Source organism: Ovis aries, chromosome 12 (genome assembly GCF_016772045.2).
Source record: "Ovis aries strain OAR_USU_Benz2616 breed Rambouillet chromosome 12, ARS-UI_Ramb_v3.0, whole genome shotgun sequence".
Classification (NCBI taxonomy): Eukaryota; Metazoa; Chordata; class Mammalia; order Artiodactyla; family Bovidae; genus Ovis; species Ovis aries.
Window position 1 is genome coordinate 59,051,466 of NC_056065.1, and position 23,605 is coordinate 59,075,070.

At 36.1% G+C, this 23,605-nt stretch overlaps 1 protein-coding gene across 7 annotated transcripts in view; it reads left to right on the plus strand.

Moving 5' to 3' along the window:
* The window catches only part of RASAL2 (RAS protein activator like 2), a 392,695-nt gene that overhangs the window by 136,431 nt on the left and 232,659 nt on the right, over positions 1-23,605 (plus strand). For 4 of the 7 annotated variants that reach the window (XM_027975902.2, XM_027975903.2, XM_027975904.2 and 1 more), the window contains exon 1: positions 1,336-2,175. The exons of the other annotated variants lie outside the window; for them this stretch is intronic. In XM_027975902.2, the coding sequence (XP_027831703.2) occupies positions 1,575-2,175 (601 nt within the window). In that variant the 5' untranslated portion in view covers positions 1,336-1,574. Of the gene's footprint in view, positions 1-1,335; positions 2,176-23,605 lie in introns of those variants that run through there. 7 annotated transcript variants of the gene reach the window in all.

The window sequence follows — 23,605 nt, forward strand, 5'->3', positions numbered from 1 at the left end:
ATGTGTCATAAGTAGGGATTAGAACTTAATGTTTACTGTTTTTCTCTTTTTGCAGATTCACATTTCTAAGTGTCTTTTTTAAGCCAAGAGAAACTTTTATGATTGTAATATACTCTAATTTGATTTATTATACTTTTGGGAAAGCTGAGTACTTCAACACTTACTTGGTACAGAAATGTGTAAATTTAGAGACTATATAAACAAATGAAGATGAGATCATTATTTTATGATAATGGGAATAACTGGAACATTTTACTATGTTTCAAAGAATAGATATGTTACTAACTTTACTGTTTGGCAATAATAAGAAAGAGAGTTAAGAACTGTTTTTTCATTGTACATATTCTACAAATGGATGGTTTTTTAGTTTTCCACATGAAATCATCATTTTTTATGCAGCTTGCAAAGTGATCTGATTGCCATGTTTTATGTCTTTTGTTGATGGTCTTAAGTCTGTCAGGCTTTCCATTTGAAACCCCTATTTTCAGGAGTTTATTAGCTGACAGTTGAAAAAAAATTAACCAGCAAAAAAACTTGGCATTCATGATCTTGGTTCAATATAAGGTACTTTGCTTTAATAAAATTTTAAGTAGTCAGCTCTTCTTTTTTTTTTTTTTCAGGTTGTAAATAGCACAAAGAGGAATAAAGGAATTTTTTTGATTAAATAGATAGGGAATATTTTTCCATACAACTTATCCCAGTTAGATTTATAAAGCAAACTTTTCCCTTTTAGAAATCATTTAAGTATGTACTTTCCTGTGTTCCAGTTCCCGCAAGATGTTGCCTTAAGATTTTCCTTTTCCTTTGCTATAGTTCATAGCAAGTATCCACTATCCCTTTTCTTTTTTTCTGTCCACTTGCGCTTTAAAAATTCTCCCTAGTATGTTTGCATTAAAAATGGCTTTATATTTTGGCATTCTTTTGTCCTTTTCCCTCATCTTTGCAGTGCCTCTTGCACAAAACTTTACCTATTGGTTGTAAAACAATATTAACTTTGAGAGAAGTTGTGGTATAAATAGCAAGAATTTTCTTGAAATGCCAACTTTAAAAACTGTCCTGAAGAGCTGTCCTTTAGAGAGCAGACTTTTAGGCAAGTTTTTTCTTCTTCTTCTGGAAAGTGTGTAAGTCAGCTTGAGTACTTTCACAATCTGTTTTTAACCCAATATCATTCACATAGTGAACACTTAACTGCTATTGGTCCCCAAAGGTGTCTGTGGGTTTTTTTTTTGTTGCTTTTATTTCACTTCTCATTTTTTTTTTTTTTAAAAAACCATTTCCTGAAAACTCAGGGCAGAAATGTAACCTACTGCAGGAAGTGAGATGATCTTCTTTGCTGTATTCTGAAGATAATTTGCTTCAGACAGGAGGTTTTTGGGTGCTTGCTGAATTTTGGAGATCTGGGAAAATGGGGGTAATAACATGACACCAGTTCTTAAGCAGCAACATCTGCTGTGGTTCAAAGCCACACAAAGAAAGCTGTTTAAGCAGTTGAATGTTTTGGACTGCACGGACAAGTGTGGTTCAACTGCAAAGACTGCAGAGCAAAAAATTTAGTTTCAAGAAGTTGTTAAAAAATGGAGTCATGGAAGATGAGCATCTTTAAAAGACAAACATCACCGCGTCCTCCAAGCTATCGAAGATCTTTGTCAGAACCTGCTTATGCACACTCAGAGATAGGAAGAAGCTTAAAGAGTTATCCATGGCGTGGTCCAGTGAAAAGCAAGAGGAAGAAAAATGAACAGGCTGTTTCTAGTCTAGGAAAGCCACTGGGTGCTTATCGGTGGCAAACACACCCCAGCTTAAGGTTGAAAGGGGGCAAAAAGGAGCAATTGGAAAATAATAAAGGAGACTTGGATGAACCACAACAACAAGCGGTCCTGCCAAAGATGGTTGGGAATAATATTTCTTCCTCTGGCAATGAAGTCCTTGGAACATCAATGGAGAAGCAGAACCTGGTAAACACTCTGTCACTTCGGGTTCCATTCAGCAGATCTCTTTCAGAGCCAGAACCCCGCTCCAGTGTCAGATTTGTTAGACGGTGGCCGACTTCAGTGGGGTCAGTGGAGTCTGAGCAGCAGGGATATTTCATCCGTGGCGTTTTCTCTACTCTTTCCAATGGCTTCTCCAGGATGCTGAGTCTAAAAGGAGAGTCAACCAGTGAGCCAGTAAGAGAAGGTATATTGTGATGAATAAGGGGGAAGAGGGATTTTAATTATTTGTGTTTTATAATGAATAAAACATCCTCTTTGCTCATTATAAAATAATTTAGTTAATTAGTGCAATTTTTAAAAAGTATTAAACTCTACTTTAGAAGCTCAATGAATGATAGTAATTAATAGTAAAAAATTGATTTAGAAGGATTTTTTTTTTATTATGTTATACTCTGAACTCTTCGTTTTGGGGCCTGGGTAAAATTATTTGTTCTGTTTTGTCTTTTACCCTTTTTAATCCCATTGATCTACTTTTGTACATTAAATGCAGTTTAGAAGGAGAAAGTATCAAATCATCTCCTCCTGACAAAGTTGAGAGTTAAAAGAGAATTCCTTCTATTATCTCTTCATAAAAATTGACAAATGTTATTAGAGCTATTTAGAGCTGGATTATATTGATAGCTTTTAATAGGTGGGACTTCTGATCTGCTCATGTCTTGGTGATACACAATTTGAAAATGGAAGGAAAAAATGCAAATCCTGAATATTTAGGCTACAAAATAGAAATTTGTGTTTGATTCATATCAGGTAATAGAATCGTCAACATTTAAAATAAACTTAGGATTTGTTTATATTTTAAAATGTTTTATATTGATGATAGTGTTTTAAGCTACCAAAAGAAACCTTAAAATTTTTATCTGATTGCTCTGGATGTGATTGAGCTTACCTGACGAACTACTTCAATTATGAATTAAGACGTGTTTGATTTTTTTTTGTTTTATTTTTGAAAATCTTAATATACTGATAATATTTCTATTGAGTTGAGGTCATTTTTGGATATGCTCTTTCTGTTAGAAAACTTTATCTTATCTCTAATAATGAGATTGACCACATCAGCAGAAGTTTGAATTCTTTCTAAAATTGTGGAAATTGTTGAATAATTTTCGCACTAGAATACAGTTTAATTTCTTTAAAAATAATGTCAGTGAGAAATTGAGTAATTCTCCAAGTGTATTTGTGCCAGAAATTCAGTATGTCTCCTAAACCTTGTTTTCCCTTTAGATTTTCCTTTGCCCAGTGAGTTTTAATTTTACTATTAAGGAAATATATTTTCTTCTTACTCTTGGTTTATAAATAATTACTGAAAGTAAAGTCTTTCTTGATGTGCCTCTGTTAACATCCTGTTAAAATATTTTAGAGACTAAGTTATTGCCTTTCCTTGGATACTAGTATGTCTGTTCCTTGCCAGGTGATCATAGGATGATCTAAGTAAAGGAGCATCAGAGGATAAGAGTTTAAAGGAAATTCTTAGAATCAGTGCCTCCCAGTAGTTAATGTGTATACATTCGATAAAAGAAATCTATAGGGTTTTTGTTTTTTGATATTTGTATTTACAATCCTTTTTGGACTTTTGTAGCTAACTTTCAGTTTTTAGCAACTTCACTAACTTGTTGGCAGACCACTTATATGTGAGATCATCTGAGAATGTTTCCCAGCTTTTTACACGTTTATGGTCTACTTAAAGTGACTTCCCTGGTGGCTTAGACGGTAAAGCATCTGCCTACAACATGGGAGACCCGGGTTCGATCCCTGGGTCGGGAAGATCCTCTGGAGAAAGAAATGGCAACCCACTCCAGTATTCTTGCCTGGAAAATCCCATGGACGGAGGAGCCTGGTAGGCTACAGTCCATGGGGTCGCAAAAAGTCGGACACAACTGAGTGACTAAAGTGGTATAAACATTTTGTATTTATTACTTCATAATATATTATACATTCTAATCATGCAATAATTATGCAAATAGAGACATATTTGGAGTGAAAAGTACTGTGCTAAGGGATTTCAGGTCCTAGAGGTAAAGCACAGTACATAGTGTTCCTACCTGTCAGATCAGCAGTTTTTATTTATCAGTTACTGTGTATGGTATTTCCTGAGTACTTCACAGGTGGAGAGTCAAGCTCTTAAAACAGAAGGATACTGTTTAATGCCAACTGGAACTAATTCTTGTGTGTTGTTTAGTCCCTTATTTGTGTCCCACTCTTGCAACCCCATGGACTGTATCCTGCCAGGCTCCTTTGTCCATGGGATTTCCCAGGCAAGAATACTGGAGTGGGTTGCCATTTCCTTCTCCAGGGGACCGAACCCACTTCTTCAGTAGCAGGCTCATTGCCAGATGGATTCTTTACTGCTGAGCCGCCTGGGTAGAGATTTCTTTTTCTCTTTGGACTATAGCTTCTGCCCAGCCTAGAGTCTACCCAAGTGGTTTTCTGAACTTCGGCACTTGTAGACCTGTCTTTATTTCTCATTCTCCAAGGGGGAAAGAATACAATTGGCCCAGGAGATTGGAATTCTGCTTCTATCTTATGCCAGTCTGCACTTGTGAAATTTAATCTCTGAATTTCTCTTTACACTTTTGTGGTATAGAAATTTCTTTCTTACAAAGCGAAATTTGAAAATATGTAAATTATAGTTTATGTAGTATTTGTTCACAAATGCTATGTAAGTAGAACTTGTTCTTATCAGAGTTGCTATTATTGTATCGTGGCAAGGTGTGGGATTATTAGAATACAGATGTCTTTAAGAAAATCAATATGTTTTAAAATTTGAAACCCACTAGTGTTTGTTACTTTTCTTGTTCCATATGAATTCAATATATGAGAGGCATTAAATAATATAGCATGTATTTAAAGCATTTAAAGTAGTGTTTGGCACATAGCAGTTGTTAAGTAATTAATATATATATATATATTTACGTTGAGTTTTCATTTTTTGCAGTCAAAATGTTTTTTCCCTTTTTATTGAAGTATAGTTGGTTTACAATATTCAGTATATATTTGATATTATTTCTATTAAGAAAGTAAAAATATAGGGATAGATAATAATTTTAAAAAATAATAAAGAGAAAGAGGATACCTGATTATTGAATTCACTATAATTACAAAATGTAAATAAATTGTAATGTTCTTTTCTTAAATTCTGTGAGCCTGAACTTTTTCTGAGCGTACGCATGTTCTGAGCATAAATAATAATTCCTTATATATAATAATAGCAGAAAAATTTTAGATTCCTTGTATCTAAAAATACAGAATCTTATGCGTAAAGCAATGAAATATCCCATGCGTGCATGTGTGCTAAGTCACTTCAGTCGTGTCTGTCTCTTTGTGATGCTATGGACTGTAGCCTGCCAGGCTCCTCTGTCCATGGGATTCTCCAGGATACTGGAGAATAACTGGGAACTCCAGAATGCTGGAGTGGGTTGTCATGCCCTCCTTCAGAGGATCTTCCTGACCAAGGGATTGAATCCATGTCTCTTAAGTATCCTGCATTGACAGGTGGATTCTTTACCACTAACTCCACATGGGAAGCCCTGAAATATACATGCTCAGGATCAATACCAAATTGAAGAGATAAAAGCTTAAAGGTTTCACTACTGTACTATGTTTAACCCTCCAGCTGTATAATATATATTCCTTTACCTGCTACAGTATATAGATCAAATGATACATTATAAAAAAAAAAATAAGACTTGTATTTCTTACAGCTGAAAATAGTTCCAGCTCTTTTGGGCCCATGTCTAATGATGTCACCATGCTTGCAGTAGTGGAGGTAAATTGAAGCAACCAATAAAAGAGGATTAACTAAACAGATCAAATGGAAAAGATACCATATAGTCTTCATAACTGTTGGGCTTCCCACGTGGCCCGGTGGTAAAGAATCTGCCTGTCAATTCAGGAGATGTAAGAGATGCAGGTTCAATCTCTGGGTTAAGAAGATCCCCCAGAGTAGTAAATGGAAACAGCTTCAATATTCTTGCCTGAAAAATTCCATGAACCGATTATAGTCCATGGGGTTGCAAAGAGTTGAATGTGACTTAGCGACTAAACAACAACAGTGGAGATTCCTTAAAAACTGGGAATAAAACTACCATATGAGTCAGTAATCCCAGGACTGGGCGGGCAAGTGCACACACACACACACACACGCACATGTGTGTGTGGTCAGGTAGCATTCACACACACACATGGTCAGGTAACATCCTTCTGAGGCTTCTCCAGCTTTAGTCAGGGCTGTCTTCTTACTGTCTTCTCAGTTGGCCTTTTTTCTGAGCACAGGTGACTCTACAGTCTCCTTTTTTATAGGGACACCAGTCCTATTAGGTTAGGACCCCACATGGACAGAGGAGCCGGGTGGACTGCAGTCCATGGGGTCATACAGAGTCGGACATGCCTGAGCAGCAAACACACATACCACCCTTCTGACTTCATTTAACCTTAACTACTTCCTTAAAGGCTCACAGTCACACTGGGGCCTAGGGTTTCAACATATAAATAAACTTTAGGGTCTCACAGTTCATTCCATATCACCAGGAAACAAAGGTCTCACGAATAATGAGGCCATTAATGCAATGTATTAGCATATATGCTCAAACTTAAAATAATTTGTTGTGAAGTTAAGTCACTTTAGAGAAAAATAGGCCATATCACTTTAAATTTATCTTATTTTTCTCATTTTATGTGTGTTTATTTTTGAAATGGTTATGAATGGTACAAGTTATCTTCCTCCTTTTCTTTTAAGACTATTTCATTTACATCCCCATCTGCTGACCATTAATGAAAATGTTGAGGATATTGGACACTCTGGTAATCTATTATATTGAAATGTGGAAGACGGCTCTACTGGACACATCAGTTGTTTATATATTTTTTCCATCACAATTTTTCTTTATGGGTACATGCCTTACCCACCTTTTCCTGGTTTGTATTATTTCTTTGAGGGTATACCAGGAATGATTATACTGTTGAATACGATTGTCTTGTATCTCGTTATATATATTGTAAGATTTTCTGCTTTAAAGCTATAAAACGTTAATAATGTCTACAACAATTTATGAGTACAGTTTTCTCCCATGACTTTACCAGATTGGTAATTAAGCTTTAGTTTATTGTAGTTTTGTGTTTGACTCATAGCATAGAGTGAGGAAAAGGAAAAGATCTTTGGGATTGGACTAGTGGCTTCAGGATTTTATACGTGCTGCTGTCTAGTTATATGCCTGAGAAGGTTTCACATAACCTTTCTGAGCTTTGATTTTCTCATCAGTAAAGTGTGGGATGATGATAACTATCAATAGGCTTATTATAAGGGCTTCCCTGGTGGCTCAGAGGTTAAAGCGTCTACCCGCAATGCAGGAGACCAGGGTTCGATCCCTGGGTCAGGGAAGATCCCCTGGAGAAGGAAATGGCAACCCACTCCAGTACTCTTGCCTGGAGAATCCCACGGACAGAGGAGCCTGGTAGGCTACAGTCCATGGGGTCTCAAAGAGTCGGGACACGACTGAGCGACTTCACTTTCACAGGCTCATTATAAATAGTAAATGAAACAAGATGCCCAGTGCTTATTATATACTTAATTAATAAAGACTTTTAACGGTTTTTAGAACACTTATTTTTATTTATTTTTGACTGCTCTGGGTCTTGTTGCTGTGTGCAGGCTTTCTCTAGTTATGGCAGCTGAGAGCTACTGTTCATGCAGTGCATGGGCTTCTGACTGTGGTGGCTTCTTTTGTTGCAAAGCATGGGCTCCAGGTGCACAGGCTTCAGTAGTTGTGGTGTGAGGCTCAGTAGTTGTGGTGCTTGGGCTTAGTTGCCTCACAACATATGGCATCTTCCTGCACCAGGGATCAAACCCATGTCCCCTGCACTGGATTCTTAACCACCGGACCACCAGGGAAGCCCAGGTTTTATGATTATTAGTTTAATAGGTATATAACATTATGATTATATGTTTATTAATGAAGTGGCACATTTTTCTATAAATAGCTTATATTTGCGATGTAATATTTGATTATTTTACAAGTAGACTCTTTTGTTTCTTTTGACTATCAAGTGGAATCTGAGTAGATGTAGCAGTATTTTTTTTTTTCAGTTATTCTGCATTGTAGGTTTTAAAATCATTTACATTTATCCCAAATATTTTGGTTTTCAAATAAAATTTTAGTAATTTAAAAGAGTTATTCAAACCCGAAAGCATGCTTGTAATCCATCTTTGTTTCTTGATTATGTAGAAAACTTATCTTAACATTAGTACAAATACATCTTACAGTTCATCATTTTAAAAATTTATTTTGGAAATGATTAATTATATTCTATCTGAGATAGATTTAGTTGTGTGAAATGAGATATAGAACTAAACAAATTATTTGTAGCATTAATAATGGTTGTAACAAATGTCTCTCTTATGTGATTTCAGTATATATTTAAATTTTTCTTTAATTAAAAATTTTAAGTAGAAATAAAGTTGATTTACAATGTTAGTTTCTGGTATAAAGCAGAGTGATTTCAGATATATATTTTCTTTTTCATATTCTTTTCTATTGTGGTTTATTGCAGGATACGGAATATAATTCCCTGTGCTATACAGTAGTCCGTGTTCTATAAATAGTAGTTTGTATCTGCTAATTCCAGACTTTTCCTCTGCTCCCTTTCCCCTTTGGTAATCATAAGTTTACTTTCTTTGTCTGTGGGTCTGTTTCTGTTTTATAAATAAGTTTATTTGTTATAGTATAGATTCCACATATAAGTAATATACAGTGTTTGTCTTTCTCTTTCTGACTTACGTCTCTTCGTATGATCATACCTGGGTCTATCCTTGTTGCTGCAGACGGCATTATTTCATTCTTTTTCTTGGCTTAATAGTATTCCACACAATGGAGTGACCACTACACACGCACTACATCTTCCTTATCCATTTATCTGTTGGTGGTCGTTCAGTTTGCTTCCATGTCTTGGCTATTGTAAATAATACTGCTGTGAACATTGGGGTGTGTGTATCTTTTTGAAATAGAGTTTTTGTCTTTTCTGAGTATGTGCCCAGGAGTGGGATTATTGGATCATACGGTGGCTCTATTTTTAGTTTTTTTAAGGAACCTCAGTATTGTTTTCCATAGTGACTGCACCAATTTATGTCCCGCCAGTAGTGTTGGAGGTTCCCTTTTCTCCTCACCCTCTCCAGCATTTGTTATCTGTAGACTTTAATGATGGTCACGTTTTGACCACTGTGAGTTGGTACCTCCTTGTAGTTTTGATTTGCATTTCTCTAATAACTAGTGATGTTGAGCATCTTTTCATTTGCCAAGTTGCCATCTGCGTATCTTCTTTGGATAAATGTCTATTTAGGTCTTCTACCCATTTTTTGATTGGGTTGTTTGTTTTTTTTTGTTATAGAGTTGTATGAGCTGTTTGTATATTTTGGATATTAAGCCCTTTTTGGTTGCATCATTTGTGAATACTTTCTCCCACAGGTTGTCTTTTCATTTTATTAATTATTTCCTTTGCTGTGGAAAAATTTGCAAGTTTGATTAGATCCCATTTGTTTATTTTTGCTTTTATTTCTATTGCCTTGGGAGACTAACTTAAAACATTGGTACTATTTATGTCAGAGAATATTTTGCCTATGTTTTCTTCTAGGAGTTTTATGGCGTCATGTCTTATATTAAAAGTCTTTAAGCCATTTTGAGTTGTTTATTGTGTATGGTGTTAAGGGTGTGTTCTAACTTTATTGATTTACATGTGGCTGTCCAGCATTTCCAATACCACTTGCTGAACAGACTATTTTTTCTTCATTATATATCCTTAACTCTTTTGTCAAAGATTAATTGCCCACAGGTATCTGGATTTCTTTCTGGACACTGTATTCTGTTCTTTTGATCTATATGTCTGTTTTGCTGCCAATACCACACTGCTTTGATTACTATAACTTTATAGCATTGTCTAAGTCTGGGAGGGTTATGCCTATACTTTTGTTCTTTTTTCTCAGGATTGCTTTGGCAATTCTGGGTCTTTATGGCTCCATACAAATTTTAGGATTTTTTTGTTCTAGTTCTGTGAAAAATGGCATGGGTACTTTGATAGAGATAGTGTTAAATCTATAGAATTCTTTGGGTTGTATAGCCATTTTAACAATATTAATTCTTCCAATCCAAGAGCATGGGATGTTGTTCCATTTTTTAATCATTTTCAGTTTCCATAAGCAGTGTTTTGTAGTTCTCAGCATTATAAGTCATTCATTCCTTGGTCAGATTTATTCCTAAACATTTTATTTTTTCAACGTGACTTTAAAAGGGATTCTTTACTTTCTCTTTTTGATATTTCATTTTTAGCGTAAGGAAATAAAACAGATTTCTACATGTTAATCTTGTATCCTGCTACCCTGCTGAATTCATTTATCAATTCTAGTGGTTTCTGTGTGGAAACGTTAGGGTTTTCTATATATAGAATGTCATCTCCATGTAATGATAATTTTACCTCTTTTCTTCCAATTTTGATGCCTTTTATTACTTTTTTCTTATTTATTTATTTATTACTTTTTTCTTGCTGTGGCTAGGACTTTCAATGCTGTGTTGAATAGAAGTGTGAGGGTAGACATCCTTGTCTTGTTCCAGATTTTAGCAAAAAGGCTTTCAACTTTTTACTTTGAGTATTATGTTGGCTGTGGGTTTGTCATAAATAACTTTTATTATGTTGAGATACGTTCCTTCTATCCCCTTTTCTCTAACGAGTTTTAAATTATGAGTGGATGTTGAATTTTATCAAATGCTTTTTCTGTATCTATTGAGTCAATCATGTGATTTTTATCTTTTCTTTTGTTGATGTGGTGTGACACATTAATTGATTTGTGTGTGTTGAACCATCCTTTTGACCCTGGGATGAATCCAACTTGATCATGGTGTATGGTCTTTTTTAAGTGTTGTTGGATTCAGTTTGCTAATGTTTTGTTGAGAATCTTTGCGTCTGTATTCATCAAAGATGCTGGCTTGTAATTTTCTTTTATGGTAGTGTTTCTGTTTAAAATATTTGGAATGTCTTTATGCCTATTTTAAATGTTCTCTGCAGTTTCTCTTATTTCACAGATTTTTCTGTTTCTAAAAGCAATGAGATGTTTTTTCCTCCAAAATGAAATAGTCTTTTCTCCAATTATGCAAGTTAAAAAAAAACTCTAAAAAATTTATACATAACATACCCGATTCTTTATTTTCTTTACAATAAACTAGAGTTAGTATTTCAAACATCATGAAATTGTTATAGGGATTAAATCAAATAGTATGTGTCAAGCACTTTAACTACTCTTTAGTAAGAGCTCAATTAATGATAGCTTTAAAGTAATAATACTGCTGTATGTTCATGAAGATACACCCTGAAATCCTTTTGTATTAGAGTTAAAAAATGTTCCAGTCTTAATTATATGTTTATAAATCAATTTTGTCTAAATGTTATTTTCTAAATGTGTTCTTGGGACTTTCCTCATAACTCAGCTGGTGAAGAATCTGCCTGTGATGCAGGAGACCTGGGTTTAATTCCTGGGTCTGGAATATCCCCTGGAGAAGGAAATGGCAACCCACTCCAGTATTCTTGCCTGGAAAACCCCATGGATGGAGGAGCCTGGTGGGCTACGTCCATGGGGTTGCAAGAGTCGGACACGACTTAGCGACTAAGCCACCAAATAGGTCCTCAGATTATGGGAATACTTTAAGTTCTGATTTGTTGTTTAATCAACAGAATGATCACAGTTTTTACAGTATGTAGTTTTCCCACCCAAGAGCACCATGTATGTGTGTTTGTGTCTACAAACTTCCATTTGTTATTGACTTCTTTAGTTTTTTTCATTGATAAGAAAAAACCTTCAAATATTTTTATACTTGTGATTGGGCCCTGTTTTATTGCATATATTACAGTTAATTTTAAAGATGATAAGGAAGTACCTTGATATTTGTACTGAGCTATAGTTTATTATTGATTGATTATCTGCTATTTAAAATCACCTTATTTTAGAAGCAGAATATTTTAATGAAAAGATTGGTCTTTTCATTAAAGACATAAAAGACCTTTTTTAAAACTCTTTTTATGTCATCTATTTATTTGCCAAGTAATTCTTTGTGAGTTTATATTTGACTTTTTTGAGCCTGACCGTCCTCATATTTAAAGTAAGAATTTTTTTTATATTGAAAGATTATTAAAAAGAAACATAATGCAGTTGTCAAGAATCAGAGGTTTTCTTTAGAGATATTTGGGATTTATACATGGCTTTAAAGAGAATGATTAAGGGAGGCCCTTAAAGAGAATGATTAACACCAACTTCAGTATTTACCTTTGCTGGGGAGAACTGAGGAGACATGAAGAGAAGGAGTATATAGGTTGATGTAAGTTACTGGCATTATTTTCATTGAGGGTTGAATTATGGTTTTACGGATATTTATTGCAGTACAAATAAGAAGATGAATGAATTGATTGATTGATTAGTTGATTTACAAATCAGGCCATGCATAACCCCTTACTGATAATAGGTCGTGAATGAAGAATGATAATTAAAGTGATTAAAGCATTTGAAAATTCTGTCTCTACCACTCATTAGTTAATTCAGCAAATTACTTTCTCTCTCTCTCTCTCTCCCCCTCTAAGCCTCAGTTTCCTCATTTGTAAGATTGAGCGATACATTCTTTGTAGGCTGTTGTGAAGATTAAATGAAAGAGGATGTGTTATGTCCATAGCATGGGTTTGTCAGGTAGTAAGAACTCAATAGAAGTTAATACCCAGTGGTGTGTTGAAGCCAACCATGCAGAAGCCAGTTTTGTGCATCTATTCCCAATTCCCATAGTGACATTGCAGTGATAGCTTAAAATTAGCCACAGTTGGACTGTTGAAAGTCCAGAAATATTACAAATCAAAGAAGGGTGGTGGTTGGGGTAGGGGTGGAGGGATATGTTTCAGGAGCTGCAGTGTTAAATGTTTAGCAACAACCACTGGTAACTCCTGTTATTATATAAGTATTTAGAGTAAATAACTAGTATTATTACAGAAAATATGATTTTGACTCTAGATTTAAATATGGTTTTTCTTACATTAAGAACTTTTATATTTGATATTTTAGAGTATCAATTTAAGTTGAATACTGAATTGTATTAAATGCCTTATTGTCATCTGTTGAGTTTTTTAATCATTCTTTTGCCATTATTTTACTAGCGTTGACTATCTAGGATAACCCATGTGTGCTCAGCACCTAGTCTGAAGTATTTTTTGCTGAGGTGTGCTAGCAGGGTTTTTTTGGTAAGTCATCTGTAACTTTGTTTCTGTCTTTGAGGTTGCACACTAATTTTTTGAAAATCTTATTTTGAGTGAAGTATGTATTCCATTTTAGCCCCTTCAATAAAATGTAATCTTTTGCTGAATATTGGAGTGATAAAATACTTTCAAAATTATCTCTAATGAATTCATTCATTCACTAATTATTTAGTGATTTTTTTAAAAAAGATGATTTACTATTTTGCATTCACTATTATTGATAATTGTTTTACTGCATTTTGTTTTAGTGCTTTCAACTTTTAAATCATTTTTACATGGATTTTCAGTATATGTGCTGAGTAAAATAACCTCCAACATAAATAAGATTTGTATTTATTTTTGCCTCATACTTATTGATTATACCTAATAATTAGCTGAATTTGTATTAGTAAGTAAATTAATTGATATAAATTCAGATAATTATTAGGTATAGTCAATAAAAGGAACTTACTTGAATATTTTCATTTATTTCAGTCATAGAATTTATATGAAAATCTTCAATGAATTTATTATTTTTTTAAAAGTATTTTTTATTGAAGTATGGCTGATTTACAGTGTTGTGTTAATTAATGCTATACAACAAAGTGATTCAGTTACACATATACATACATTCTTTTTTCCCCAACGAATCTATTCTTGAAAGTAGAATCTTCTTGTCCTTTTTTTCTCATGCTTGAATGATCAAATTTCGCTCTTTTCCATGTGGTTATGTAATTTCTGAGCAATCTGAATAATAAAATGAAAAAAATATGTGCTTTATATGCAAAGACTTTCCTTAACAAACATCGGGTTTGATTTTCTTATCTTAAACAAAGCAATTTAGCTTAATTTCATCAAGTTATTAAGTAAATCAATAAATTTATATGAGAGAGCCAATATGCTAAGAAATAAAACTTCCCGGCTGTTTGTTTATTTATCTAAAGTATCCTAGTGCGTTTTCCAAAAAGAAAAAGATTATTCAGCTGTTACCTCACCCTCTCCCGGCTGCTGGTATCTTTTTTCATGCTCATTTTCTAGAAATTTGAGTTGTGGGTCAGTCACTCGATTGTGTCTGACTCTTTGCGACCCCATGAACTGCATGCAGCATGCCAGGCTTCCCTGTCCTTCACCATCTCCTGGAGCTTGCTCAGACTCATGTCCATTGAGTTGGTGATGCCATCCAACCATCTCCTCCTCTGTCGTCCCCTTCTCCTCCTGCCATCAATCTTTCCTAGCCTCAGAGTCTTTTCTAATGAGTTGGCTCTTCGCATCAGCTGGCCAAAGTATTGGCGCTTCAGCTTCAGCATCAGTCCTTCCAATGAATAATTCAAGGTTGATTTCCTTTAGGATGGACTGGTTTGATCTCCTTGCTCAAATGCTTGAATTCAGCACTCAACCTTCTTTATGGTCCGACTCGCACATCCATACATAACTATTGGAAAGCTTTGACTATAACATCTCTGCTTTTTAAGACGCTGTCTAGGTTTGTCATAGCTTTTCTTCCAAGGAGTGAGTGTCTTAATTTCATGGCTGCAGTCACCATCTGCAGTGATTTTGGAGCCCAAAATCACTGTTTCCATTGTTTCCCCATCTATTTGCCATGAAGTGATGGGACCAGATGCCATGATCTTCGTTTTCTGAATGTTGAGCTTTAAGCCAACTTTTTCACTCTCCTCTTTCACTTTCATCAAGATTCTCTTTACTATTTCTTTACTTTCTGCCATGAGGGTGGCATCATCTGCATATCTGAGGTTATTGATATTTCTCCCAGCAATCTTGATTCCAGCTTGTGCTTCATCCAGCCTGACATTTTGCATGATGTACTCTGCATATAAGTTAAATAAGCAAGGTGACAGTATACAGCCTTGATGTACTTCTTTCCCAATTTTGAACCAGTCTGTTATTCCATGTCCAGTTCTAACTGTTGTTTCTGGACCTGCATACAGGTTTCTCAGAAGACTGTTAAGGTGTTCTGGTATTCCCATCTCTTGAAGAATTTTCCACAGTTTATTGTGATCCACACAGTCAAAGGCTTTAGCGTGGTCAACCAGAAGTAGATGTTTTTCTGGAACTCTCTTGCTTTTTTGATGATCCAGTGGCTGTTGGCAATTTGATCTGGTTCCTCTGCCTTTTCTAAATTCAGCTTGAACATCTGGGAGTTCTCGATTCGTGTTCTGTTGAAGCCTAGCTTGAAGAATTTGAGCATTACTTTGCTAGCATGTGAAAAAGTGCAATCGTGTGGTAGTTTGAACATTCTTTGGCATTATCCTTCTTTGGATTGGAATGAGAACTGACCTTTTCCAGTCCTGTGGCCACTGATGAGTTTTCACTCATGAAGCACTTTAACAGCTTAATCTTTTAGGATTTGAAATAGTTTTTTAGGCTACACCTAAGAATCTTAGGTGTAGCTAACCTGAGCTATCTCTATAGGATAAGTGAAGTCACTCGGTTGTGTCCAACTCTTTGTGACCCCATGGACAGTAGCCAACCAGGCTCCTCCATCCATGGGATTTTCCAGACAAGAATACTGGAGTGGGTTGCCATTTCCTTCTAGGATTTATCTATCATAGGTATGTAATTTCTACCTGTCTCTCAGTGTTAGAATTTGTTGTTAGTCTCAGTTTCCAAAATCAGAGATTCTAGTTTGCACCTATGCTGAGAACTAGTAGAATTCTCAATAGCCATTCTAAAACTTGCCTAGTCATCCAAGTAAAACATTGTTTTTGTTGTAGTTGCTGTGGGCTCATTTTTTTGTTCCTCAAGCCTATAAAGACTAGTAATTCCTTGGTTTTCAGTTGCTCATGGTTTTCCGATGATGTCTTAATAAGCAAAGTAAAGGAAAAAGAGAAAAAAAAATTAGAGAAGATTTCATTTTAAATATTATGATTAATAGTTTATTTCACTTCTGGAACTTTAGGTTGTGGCTTGCAGCAAACATTAGGCGTCTCTGGCATTTAGGTTGGAGCAAAATTAACCTGTGACTTTTTATCTTGGGGTCTGATACCTTAAAGTACCTGGATCCAGATCTTCCTTTTTTTATGGACTCCATTTTTCTTCATCACCAGCTGCTGAGGATGATACAGAAAGGAATATAGCCCATTATTCACACTCCACACTAGTTTACAACATAGTGAAGAGGCAGACATGTGAACAGATACATAGCAGTCCCTGAGAAGATGTCATTTGAAAGAGATTTGGATTAATGAAAAGTCTCCCATGTTAATGAAGGAGTTAGAGGTGTTCTAGACAGAACAGTGTGAAGGCCAGGAGTGCATCTAGGGAATGGTGAGAAGTTCACAAAGTAAAAAGTGTAGAGGGTTTGAAGATGAATAGATGTGACTAGAAATGAAAAGTGAATGGAGGGTCAGTGTTTGAAAGTTCTCTGCCAAGTACCAAGCTAAAGTTTTAATAGAGATTTTAAAGCAGGAGATAAGCTTTGTATTTTAGGAAGATAATTTCATGTTAGCTTGGAGGGAGGACTGTGATGGAGAGATTCAATTAAATTGTGCCAGAGTGAGATGTGATAAAAGCCTGAATTAAAGTATTGATAATGATTGAGGGTAGAGACTTAAAAATTCTTTTTTGATGTAGATTGACAATTTGAAGAATAATTCAGAAGGCAAATAGGAATCTATAATAGGTTTTGTAGATTTAGAACACAGTGACCCCATTAACCAAGTCTGAGAATAAAGAAGTAGAACAAGTTCATAGGGGAAGGGAATAGACATGTGCTGAGTATTTTCTATATGCTCAGTTTTCCAACCTCTGGGAACTTTCTATGTATTTATCTGGTTTAATCCTCTGAATAATCTTGTGAGGTAATTATTTTCATTTTATAAGTAAGGAAGTAGACGTTCAGAACATTTAAGTTACTTCCCTTAGACGACACAGCTAGTAATGGTGGTTCCAGGTCTCTCTGACTCCAGGCTACTGTTCTCACCCTCCGTTTTGCAGTCCTCTTTGAGCCTGTGATGTTTGAGTGGTTTGCAAGAATGTGGAAATAGCTGTCCAGAGAACACTGAGGAATAAAGGGGCTTGAGTTCCAAAGCGGAGACCAGGTCCCATATGAAGACATACATGAACATTGACCTCACTGGAGAGGATGCAGTCAGTCCTCTGAGTAGTGGAGGTTGTAGTGTGAGGGTAATGAGTGTGTCAAGACTAGCACCCTGACCTTGGCACATCTGGCCGTATAACTCCAGGCTAACCAGAATCTGTTAGCAGAGCCACTCATCTTTTACGATTATAGACTTGAAGTTAACTCACGCTGCTGCTGCTGCTGCTGCTGCTAAGTCGCATCAGTCGTGTCTGACTCTGTGCGACCCCATGGACTGCACCCCACCAGGCTCCTCTGTCCCTGGGATTCTCCAGGCAAGAACACTGGAGTGGGTTGCCATTTCCTTCCCCAGTGCAGGAAAGTGAAAAGTGAAAGTGAAGTCGCTCAGCCGTGCCCAACTCATAGTGACCCCATGGACCACAGCCTATCAGGCTCCTCCGTCCATGGGATTTTCCAGGCAACAGTACTGGAGTCGGATGCCATTTGTTCATGCATATCATATTTATCAATATTTAATAGCTTTATTGAGATATAATCCACGTAACATATGAATTCCTCATTTAAAATCACAGCTCAATTGGTTTTTTTTGAATTATGATAATATTATACATACCATAAAGTTTACCATTTTAAGATGTTAAATATTTTATTTATTTTTAAATATCTTAAAATTTGGAGTTCAGTAGAATTAAGTAGATTTGCATTGTACCCCCATCATCACCGTTGGTCTCATAGTAGTTCATCTTCCCAAACTGAAACTCTATCCATTAATAAATACCTCCTCATTCTTTTCTCTCCCCAGACCCTGAACACATACCGTTCTCCTTTCTGTCTCAATGAATTTGACTAGGCATTTCATATAAGTGGAATTATACAATACTTGCCCTTTTGTACAGTTTAGTTGTTTTTAGTATATTCACAGTGTTTTGCAATGACACTGCTCAATTTTTTAACACTGAAAAATTGAGTGTACCTATTAGCAGTCACTTTCCAATTTGCCCCTTTCTCCTCCTGCCGTAGATAACCACTAATGTGCTTTGTGTCTATAAATTTGCCTTTAGATTTTATATCAATGGAATCATTCAATATATGGCTTTTTCTGTAAGGCCTCTTTTAGTTAGCATTTTTTCAAGGTTGTGACCCCATGGACTATATACAATCCATGGAATTCTCCAGGCCAGAATACTAGAGTGGGTAGCCTTTCCCTTTTCAGGGGATCTTCCCAACCAAGGGATCGAACCCAGGTCTCCCACATAAAGTTTTATCTTGTAGTCTAAACATGCAATAGTTTTGCCATTTTATTTGTGTTTTATATTTATATATTTACTATAATGTTTAGTAAATAATATTTGTATAAGGTATACTATGATATTTGTATAAGGTATTTATAAGATTTTAGTCTTACTTGAATACATGCAGTAATTGGCAATTTCCTACACCTGTAATAAAAACATAAACATAAATATGTTTTTAGTTTCCTGTGATCTAGAGTTTCCTACTGGTAGCTTAATGGATGGAGGAGCCTGGTAGGCTGCAGTCCATGGAGTCGCTACGAGTCGGATATGACTGAGCGACTTCACTTTCACCTTTCACTTTCATGCATTGGAGAAGGAAATGGCAACCCTCTCCAGTGTTCTTGCCTGGAGAATCCCAGGGATGAGGGAGCCTGGTGGGCTGCCATCTATGGGATCTCACAGAGTCGGACACGACTGAAGTGACTTAGCAGCAGCAGCAGCAGCAGCTTAACTGTAATGAACATGGCGATTTGTCTTCATTGCCAGGATGATTGTCATATTTTTATCTGCCTGAGGCAGTTTTCATTAAATTTCTCACGCTCAAGGCCGATATATCTTTGTGAGGAAGCAAAGAGAAGAGTAAGATGAGTAATGACTGAATATATGATTATGAAACCTTATCCATATGAGTATACAGGTTCTTAGTGACTGAGCTTTAGTCAGTAAACCACAGGCATTTTTCCTGTCATTCTCTTGTGAATTTTCTCATCGGGATATCCTTAGTATTTTTTTTTCTCTTGGTTTATAATTTCTGGTTTTGAAGATGATAATTTATTCATTTGCCTTTACAAAACAGAAATTCTGTGTTGTGCCCATGTTTTTAGACATTGTCACCAAAATGTCACAGTAGTTTGAAACTTAAGGGATACCAATTCATTTATAACTTAGCACAGTATATAACCGTAACTGTGGTGAAAATAAAGGGTATTTTTGAAAGCTATGTGTGTGGTTTGTTGTTCTGGAGAAGAGTGGTATCTGGTGGTTAGAACATATGAGTTGTTGTCAGCATTTGTGGGTTTATTCTAAGATCCAAGCTTTTTTTTTTTTTTTTTTTAAAGAGATACAGAGTCTGTGCTTGGTATATGTTTAGTATAGTGCTTTATATACCCTACATGCATTGTAACTAGTGAAAATTGTATACTATCGACAGAATAACATACAAGATTCAGTTCAGTTCAGTTGCTCAGTCGTGTCCAACTCTTTGCCACCCTATGAATTGCAGCACGCCAGGCCTCCCTGCCCATCACCAACTCCCAGAGTTCACCCAGACTCATGTCCATCAAGTCGGTGATGCCATCCAGCCGTCTCATCCTCTGTCGTCCCCTTCTCCTCCTGCCCCCAATCGCTCCCAGCATCACAATCTTTTCCAATGAGTCAACTCTTCGCATCAGGTGGCCAAAGTATTGGAATTTCAGCTTTAGCATCAGTCCTTCCAATGAACAGCCAGGACTGATCTTTAGAATGGACTGGTTGGATCTCCTTGCAGTCTAAGGGACTCTCAAGAGTCCTCTCCAACACCACAGTTCAAAAGCATCAATTCTTTGGCGCTCAGCTTTCTTTATAGTCCAACTCTTTATAGTCCATACATGACCACTGGAAAAACCATAGCCTTGACTAGACAGACCTTTGTTGGCAAAGTAATGTCTCTGCTTTTGAAGATGATATCTAGGTTGGTCATAACTTTCCTTCCAAGGAACAAGAGATTAGGTATAGGTAAAACAATGATAGCTGTCATGAATACTTTGTGATTCCATTCTTTAAGCTTTCGTCCAGAAATCCATGTTTAATATTCCTAGGTAGTATTAATAGTATCTTAAGCAACTTATAATGAATATTTTTGATCTAAGTGTTTAGACATTACTCTCTCCCCAAGGGACTGCTCAGAGCTGTACCTAGTAGAACACATCTATTTCACAGTATAACTTGCCAGAATTTCACAGTAAGAAGCCTGCTTTAAGATTGTATGATGTTTCTAATATGTGAAGAATAGGCACTGACATTCTAGCATTTAAGTTTTGTTTACCTCCATTCTCTTAACAGTATCCTAAGCCAAGGGTTTTTAAAAATAAGCCTTCTTATAATATTATTGGTCCTTGAGCTGGATGGAGGTGTTGTGCCCTTAATATAATAAAGATCTCTTCCTAGTTTATTAAAAAGAGACAAATGATATTAAAATGTTTTTCAGTTTAAACATTTTAAATAAATATTTCTTAATATTTTGGTACCTGGAATAGTCTGTATTAACAACAAAATATTTGGCTCAAATTTCTCTATTTCATTATTTCATATTTAGTATCAGCGGTTGAGTTCCTTTTCTTCCTGTGATTTAACTTTAGGATTTGGCCTTTCCCTAATATTTTATGAACACCTGTTGTCCACAGTGAACAGGTGTTGGTTGCTAGTAGAAGTTGTGATTGTAACTAGTTTATTAATCCTCTTTAGCCTTTATTCCAATTTATTGGATTGACAGTTACGCTTCAGAATTTGCTGTTAGTCCCTCGATTGAAACTGTATATCTTTGAATAATGTTTTCCGGTACCTGTTCTCTGTGGAATTCTAAAATGTATCATTTAGTTCAGCCAAAAGGAGCTTAATATTTTCTTGTGAATCCCATCTCTTCTGCAGCTCAGTGTTCATCACGTGTTTTTCTTTTTTATCGACCAATGAGGAATATTGATTTAAACAGTATTAATAGAGCTATTTTTGTTAGTTTTAGATGTTTTTCTTTTTCAACATTAGACTACTTTGAATATTAGATCCAAGGAAACTTTTATCCAAGAGTAGGTAGTATTGGAAAAATATCACTTAAAATAAATTGTGTAAAGCAGTTGCCAAAATTTCATACTAAATAATCCATATGTATGTGTATGGAGGGGGAGCTAGAAGATGGCTGAGAATTTTATTTTGATAAAATAGGAAATCTAAATTTATGAAAATAAACTTTTTAATCTTTTCATCAAAGTTTAGATTTTAATGGCAATTATGCCCTAGTTGTTAAAGATCTAAATGTAAACTTTTGTTTAGAGTCTTTTTTCTGAACAAAATTGTGTGATAACAAGTTATGACATCCTTTTTCAAATTTTGCTTTCTCTGCACGATTACTACAGTGTCATAAACAAAATCATTAGAAGAATTTGTTAGTTCTTTCAAGACTCCTTTAAAAATTTATACCTATTTCAATTTATTGGAAAACTGTTGCTACGTTGTTTTAATTTAGTGAAACTGTTTTAAAATTAACATGTAGGACATAAAGCACAAAGAAAAATTATGGAGAAAGAATAGATAATTTGTAATTTTAAAATAAAATTTAAAAGTAGGATGAATTTATGAATACACCCGTATATGTAGGTGTTAATAGTCATGTTTCCTTCCAAAGTGCTGTGTATTTATTATTTAGAACTTATATATGCTCAGATAGTAAAGAATTTACCTACAATGCAGGAGACTCAAGTTCAATCCCTGGGCCAGGAAGATCCCCTGGAGAAGGGAGTAGCACCCCACTGCAATATTCTTGCCTGGGAAATCCCATAGACAGAGGTGTCTCAAAGACTACAGTTCAGGGGATTGGTAAGAGTCAGACAGGCTGAGCGACTAACACTTAGTTACTTAAAGGAGTATTATTGATATGAATCTCTTGTTTGTTCTTGGTGTAAAATGTAGAGAGAGAGAAGTGAAGTTGCTCAGTCATCTCCGAACCTTTTTGATCTCATTGAACTGTAGCCTGCCAGGCTCCTCTCTCCATGGGAGTTTCCAGGCAAGTATACTGCCCTGGGTTGCCATTTCCTTCCCCAGGGGAACTTGCCAACACAGGGATCGAACCCAGGTCTCCTGCATTGCAGGCAGACTCCTTACCTGCTGAGCCACAAGGGAAGTCCATAAAATGCAGAGTGTTGAGTATGTATTAAATATTCTATGTGCAGATATCAAAAGATCTCATAGCTGTATTGCAACAAAAGTACTATGTATTTTAGGGGTTCCTTATAGCTCTCAAACCCTTTCACATGTGTCATTTAACAATAAGTACATTGTGGAGAAAGTAGCAAGCTCACTTTATATATGGGGAGAACTACTTTTATGTGGAGATAAGTATTATATTTCCAGGAAGCAGCTCTTTTCTCTTTTAAGATTGCTGTGGATTTAGAGGTGAGAAGTGGGAGGCCCTGATAGTTAGACCTGAATCCTTCATCAATCTGATATTTCTATCCTTCTATGTTTATATATTTGGAGAAGGCAATGGCACCCCACTCCATTACTCTTGCCTGGAAAATCCCATGGACGGAGGAGCCTGGTAGGCTGCAGTTCATGGGGTCACGAAGAGTTGGACAGTCGAGAATCCCAGGGACAGGGGAGCCTGGTGGGCTGTCGTCTGTGGAGTCGCACAGAGTCGGACATGACTGAAGCGACTTAGCAGCATGTTTATATTAACTAGAATAAGTTGAGACTTGATGGTGAGTGAGATTCAGTAAACTTTATTAATACCTTCACTTCCTCTGCCAGAGAAGGATGACCAAGGGTTGCACTGAGAAAAGTGAGAGGATGGCAGGCAGCCTCCTAAGTGATCACTGCAGTATCCTGGGCAGCTTTGGTCTTCGTTTGGTTAACTGCTAAATGCAGATAATAGTGCAGATGAGTTCTACCCTCCCCCCCATCACGTATATACATGTACAGAGAGGTACATGCAGAGGCTACAGTTGGACTGCTTAGTCTGGAAAGTTCTTTCCGTATGAAGATTGTGTGTTCTTCTGCTATGGTGTTTACTTTTCGCTGTCTCCTCAGTTCAGCTGGTCACTCACTCACTGAGCACTATTCACGCACCAGGATAAGTGCCTTATTTCACCCACAGGTTTGTTTCTTGATTTGTTCATGGTGTTTTTGAGTGTATCCCTTTGCATAGTTTTCTTAGTGGTTGCTCTAGAACAGGGGTTTACAACCCCCAGGCCATGGACCAGTACAAGTTCATGGCCTCTTAGGAACCAGCTACACAGCAGGAGGTGAGCAGCAAGCAAAGCAGAAAC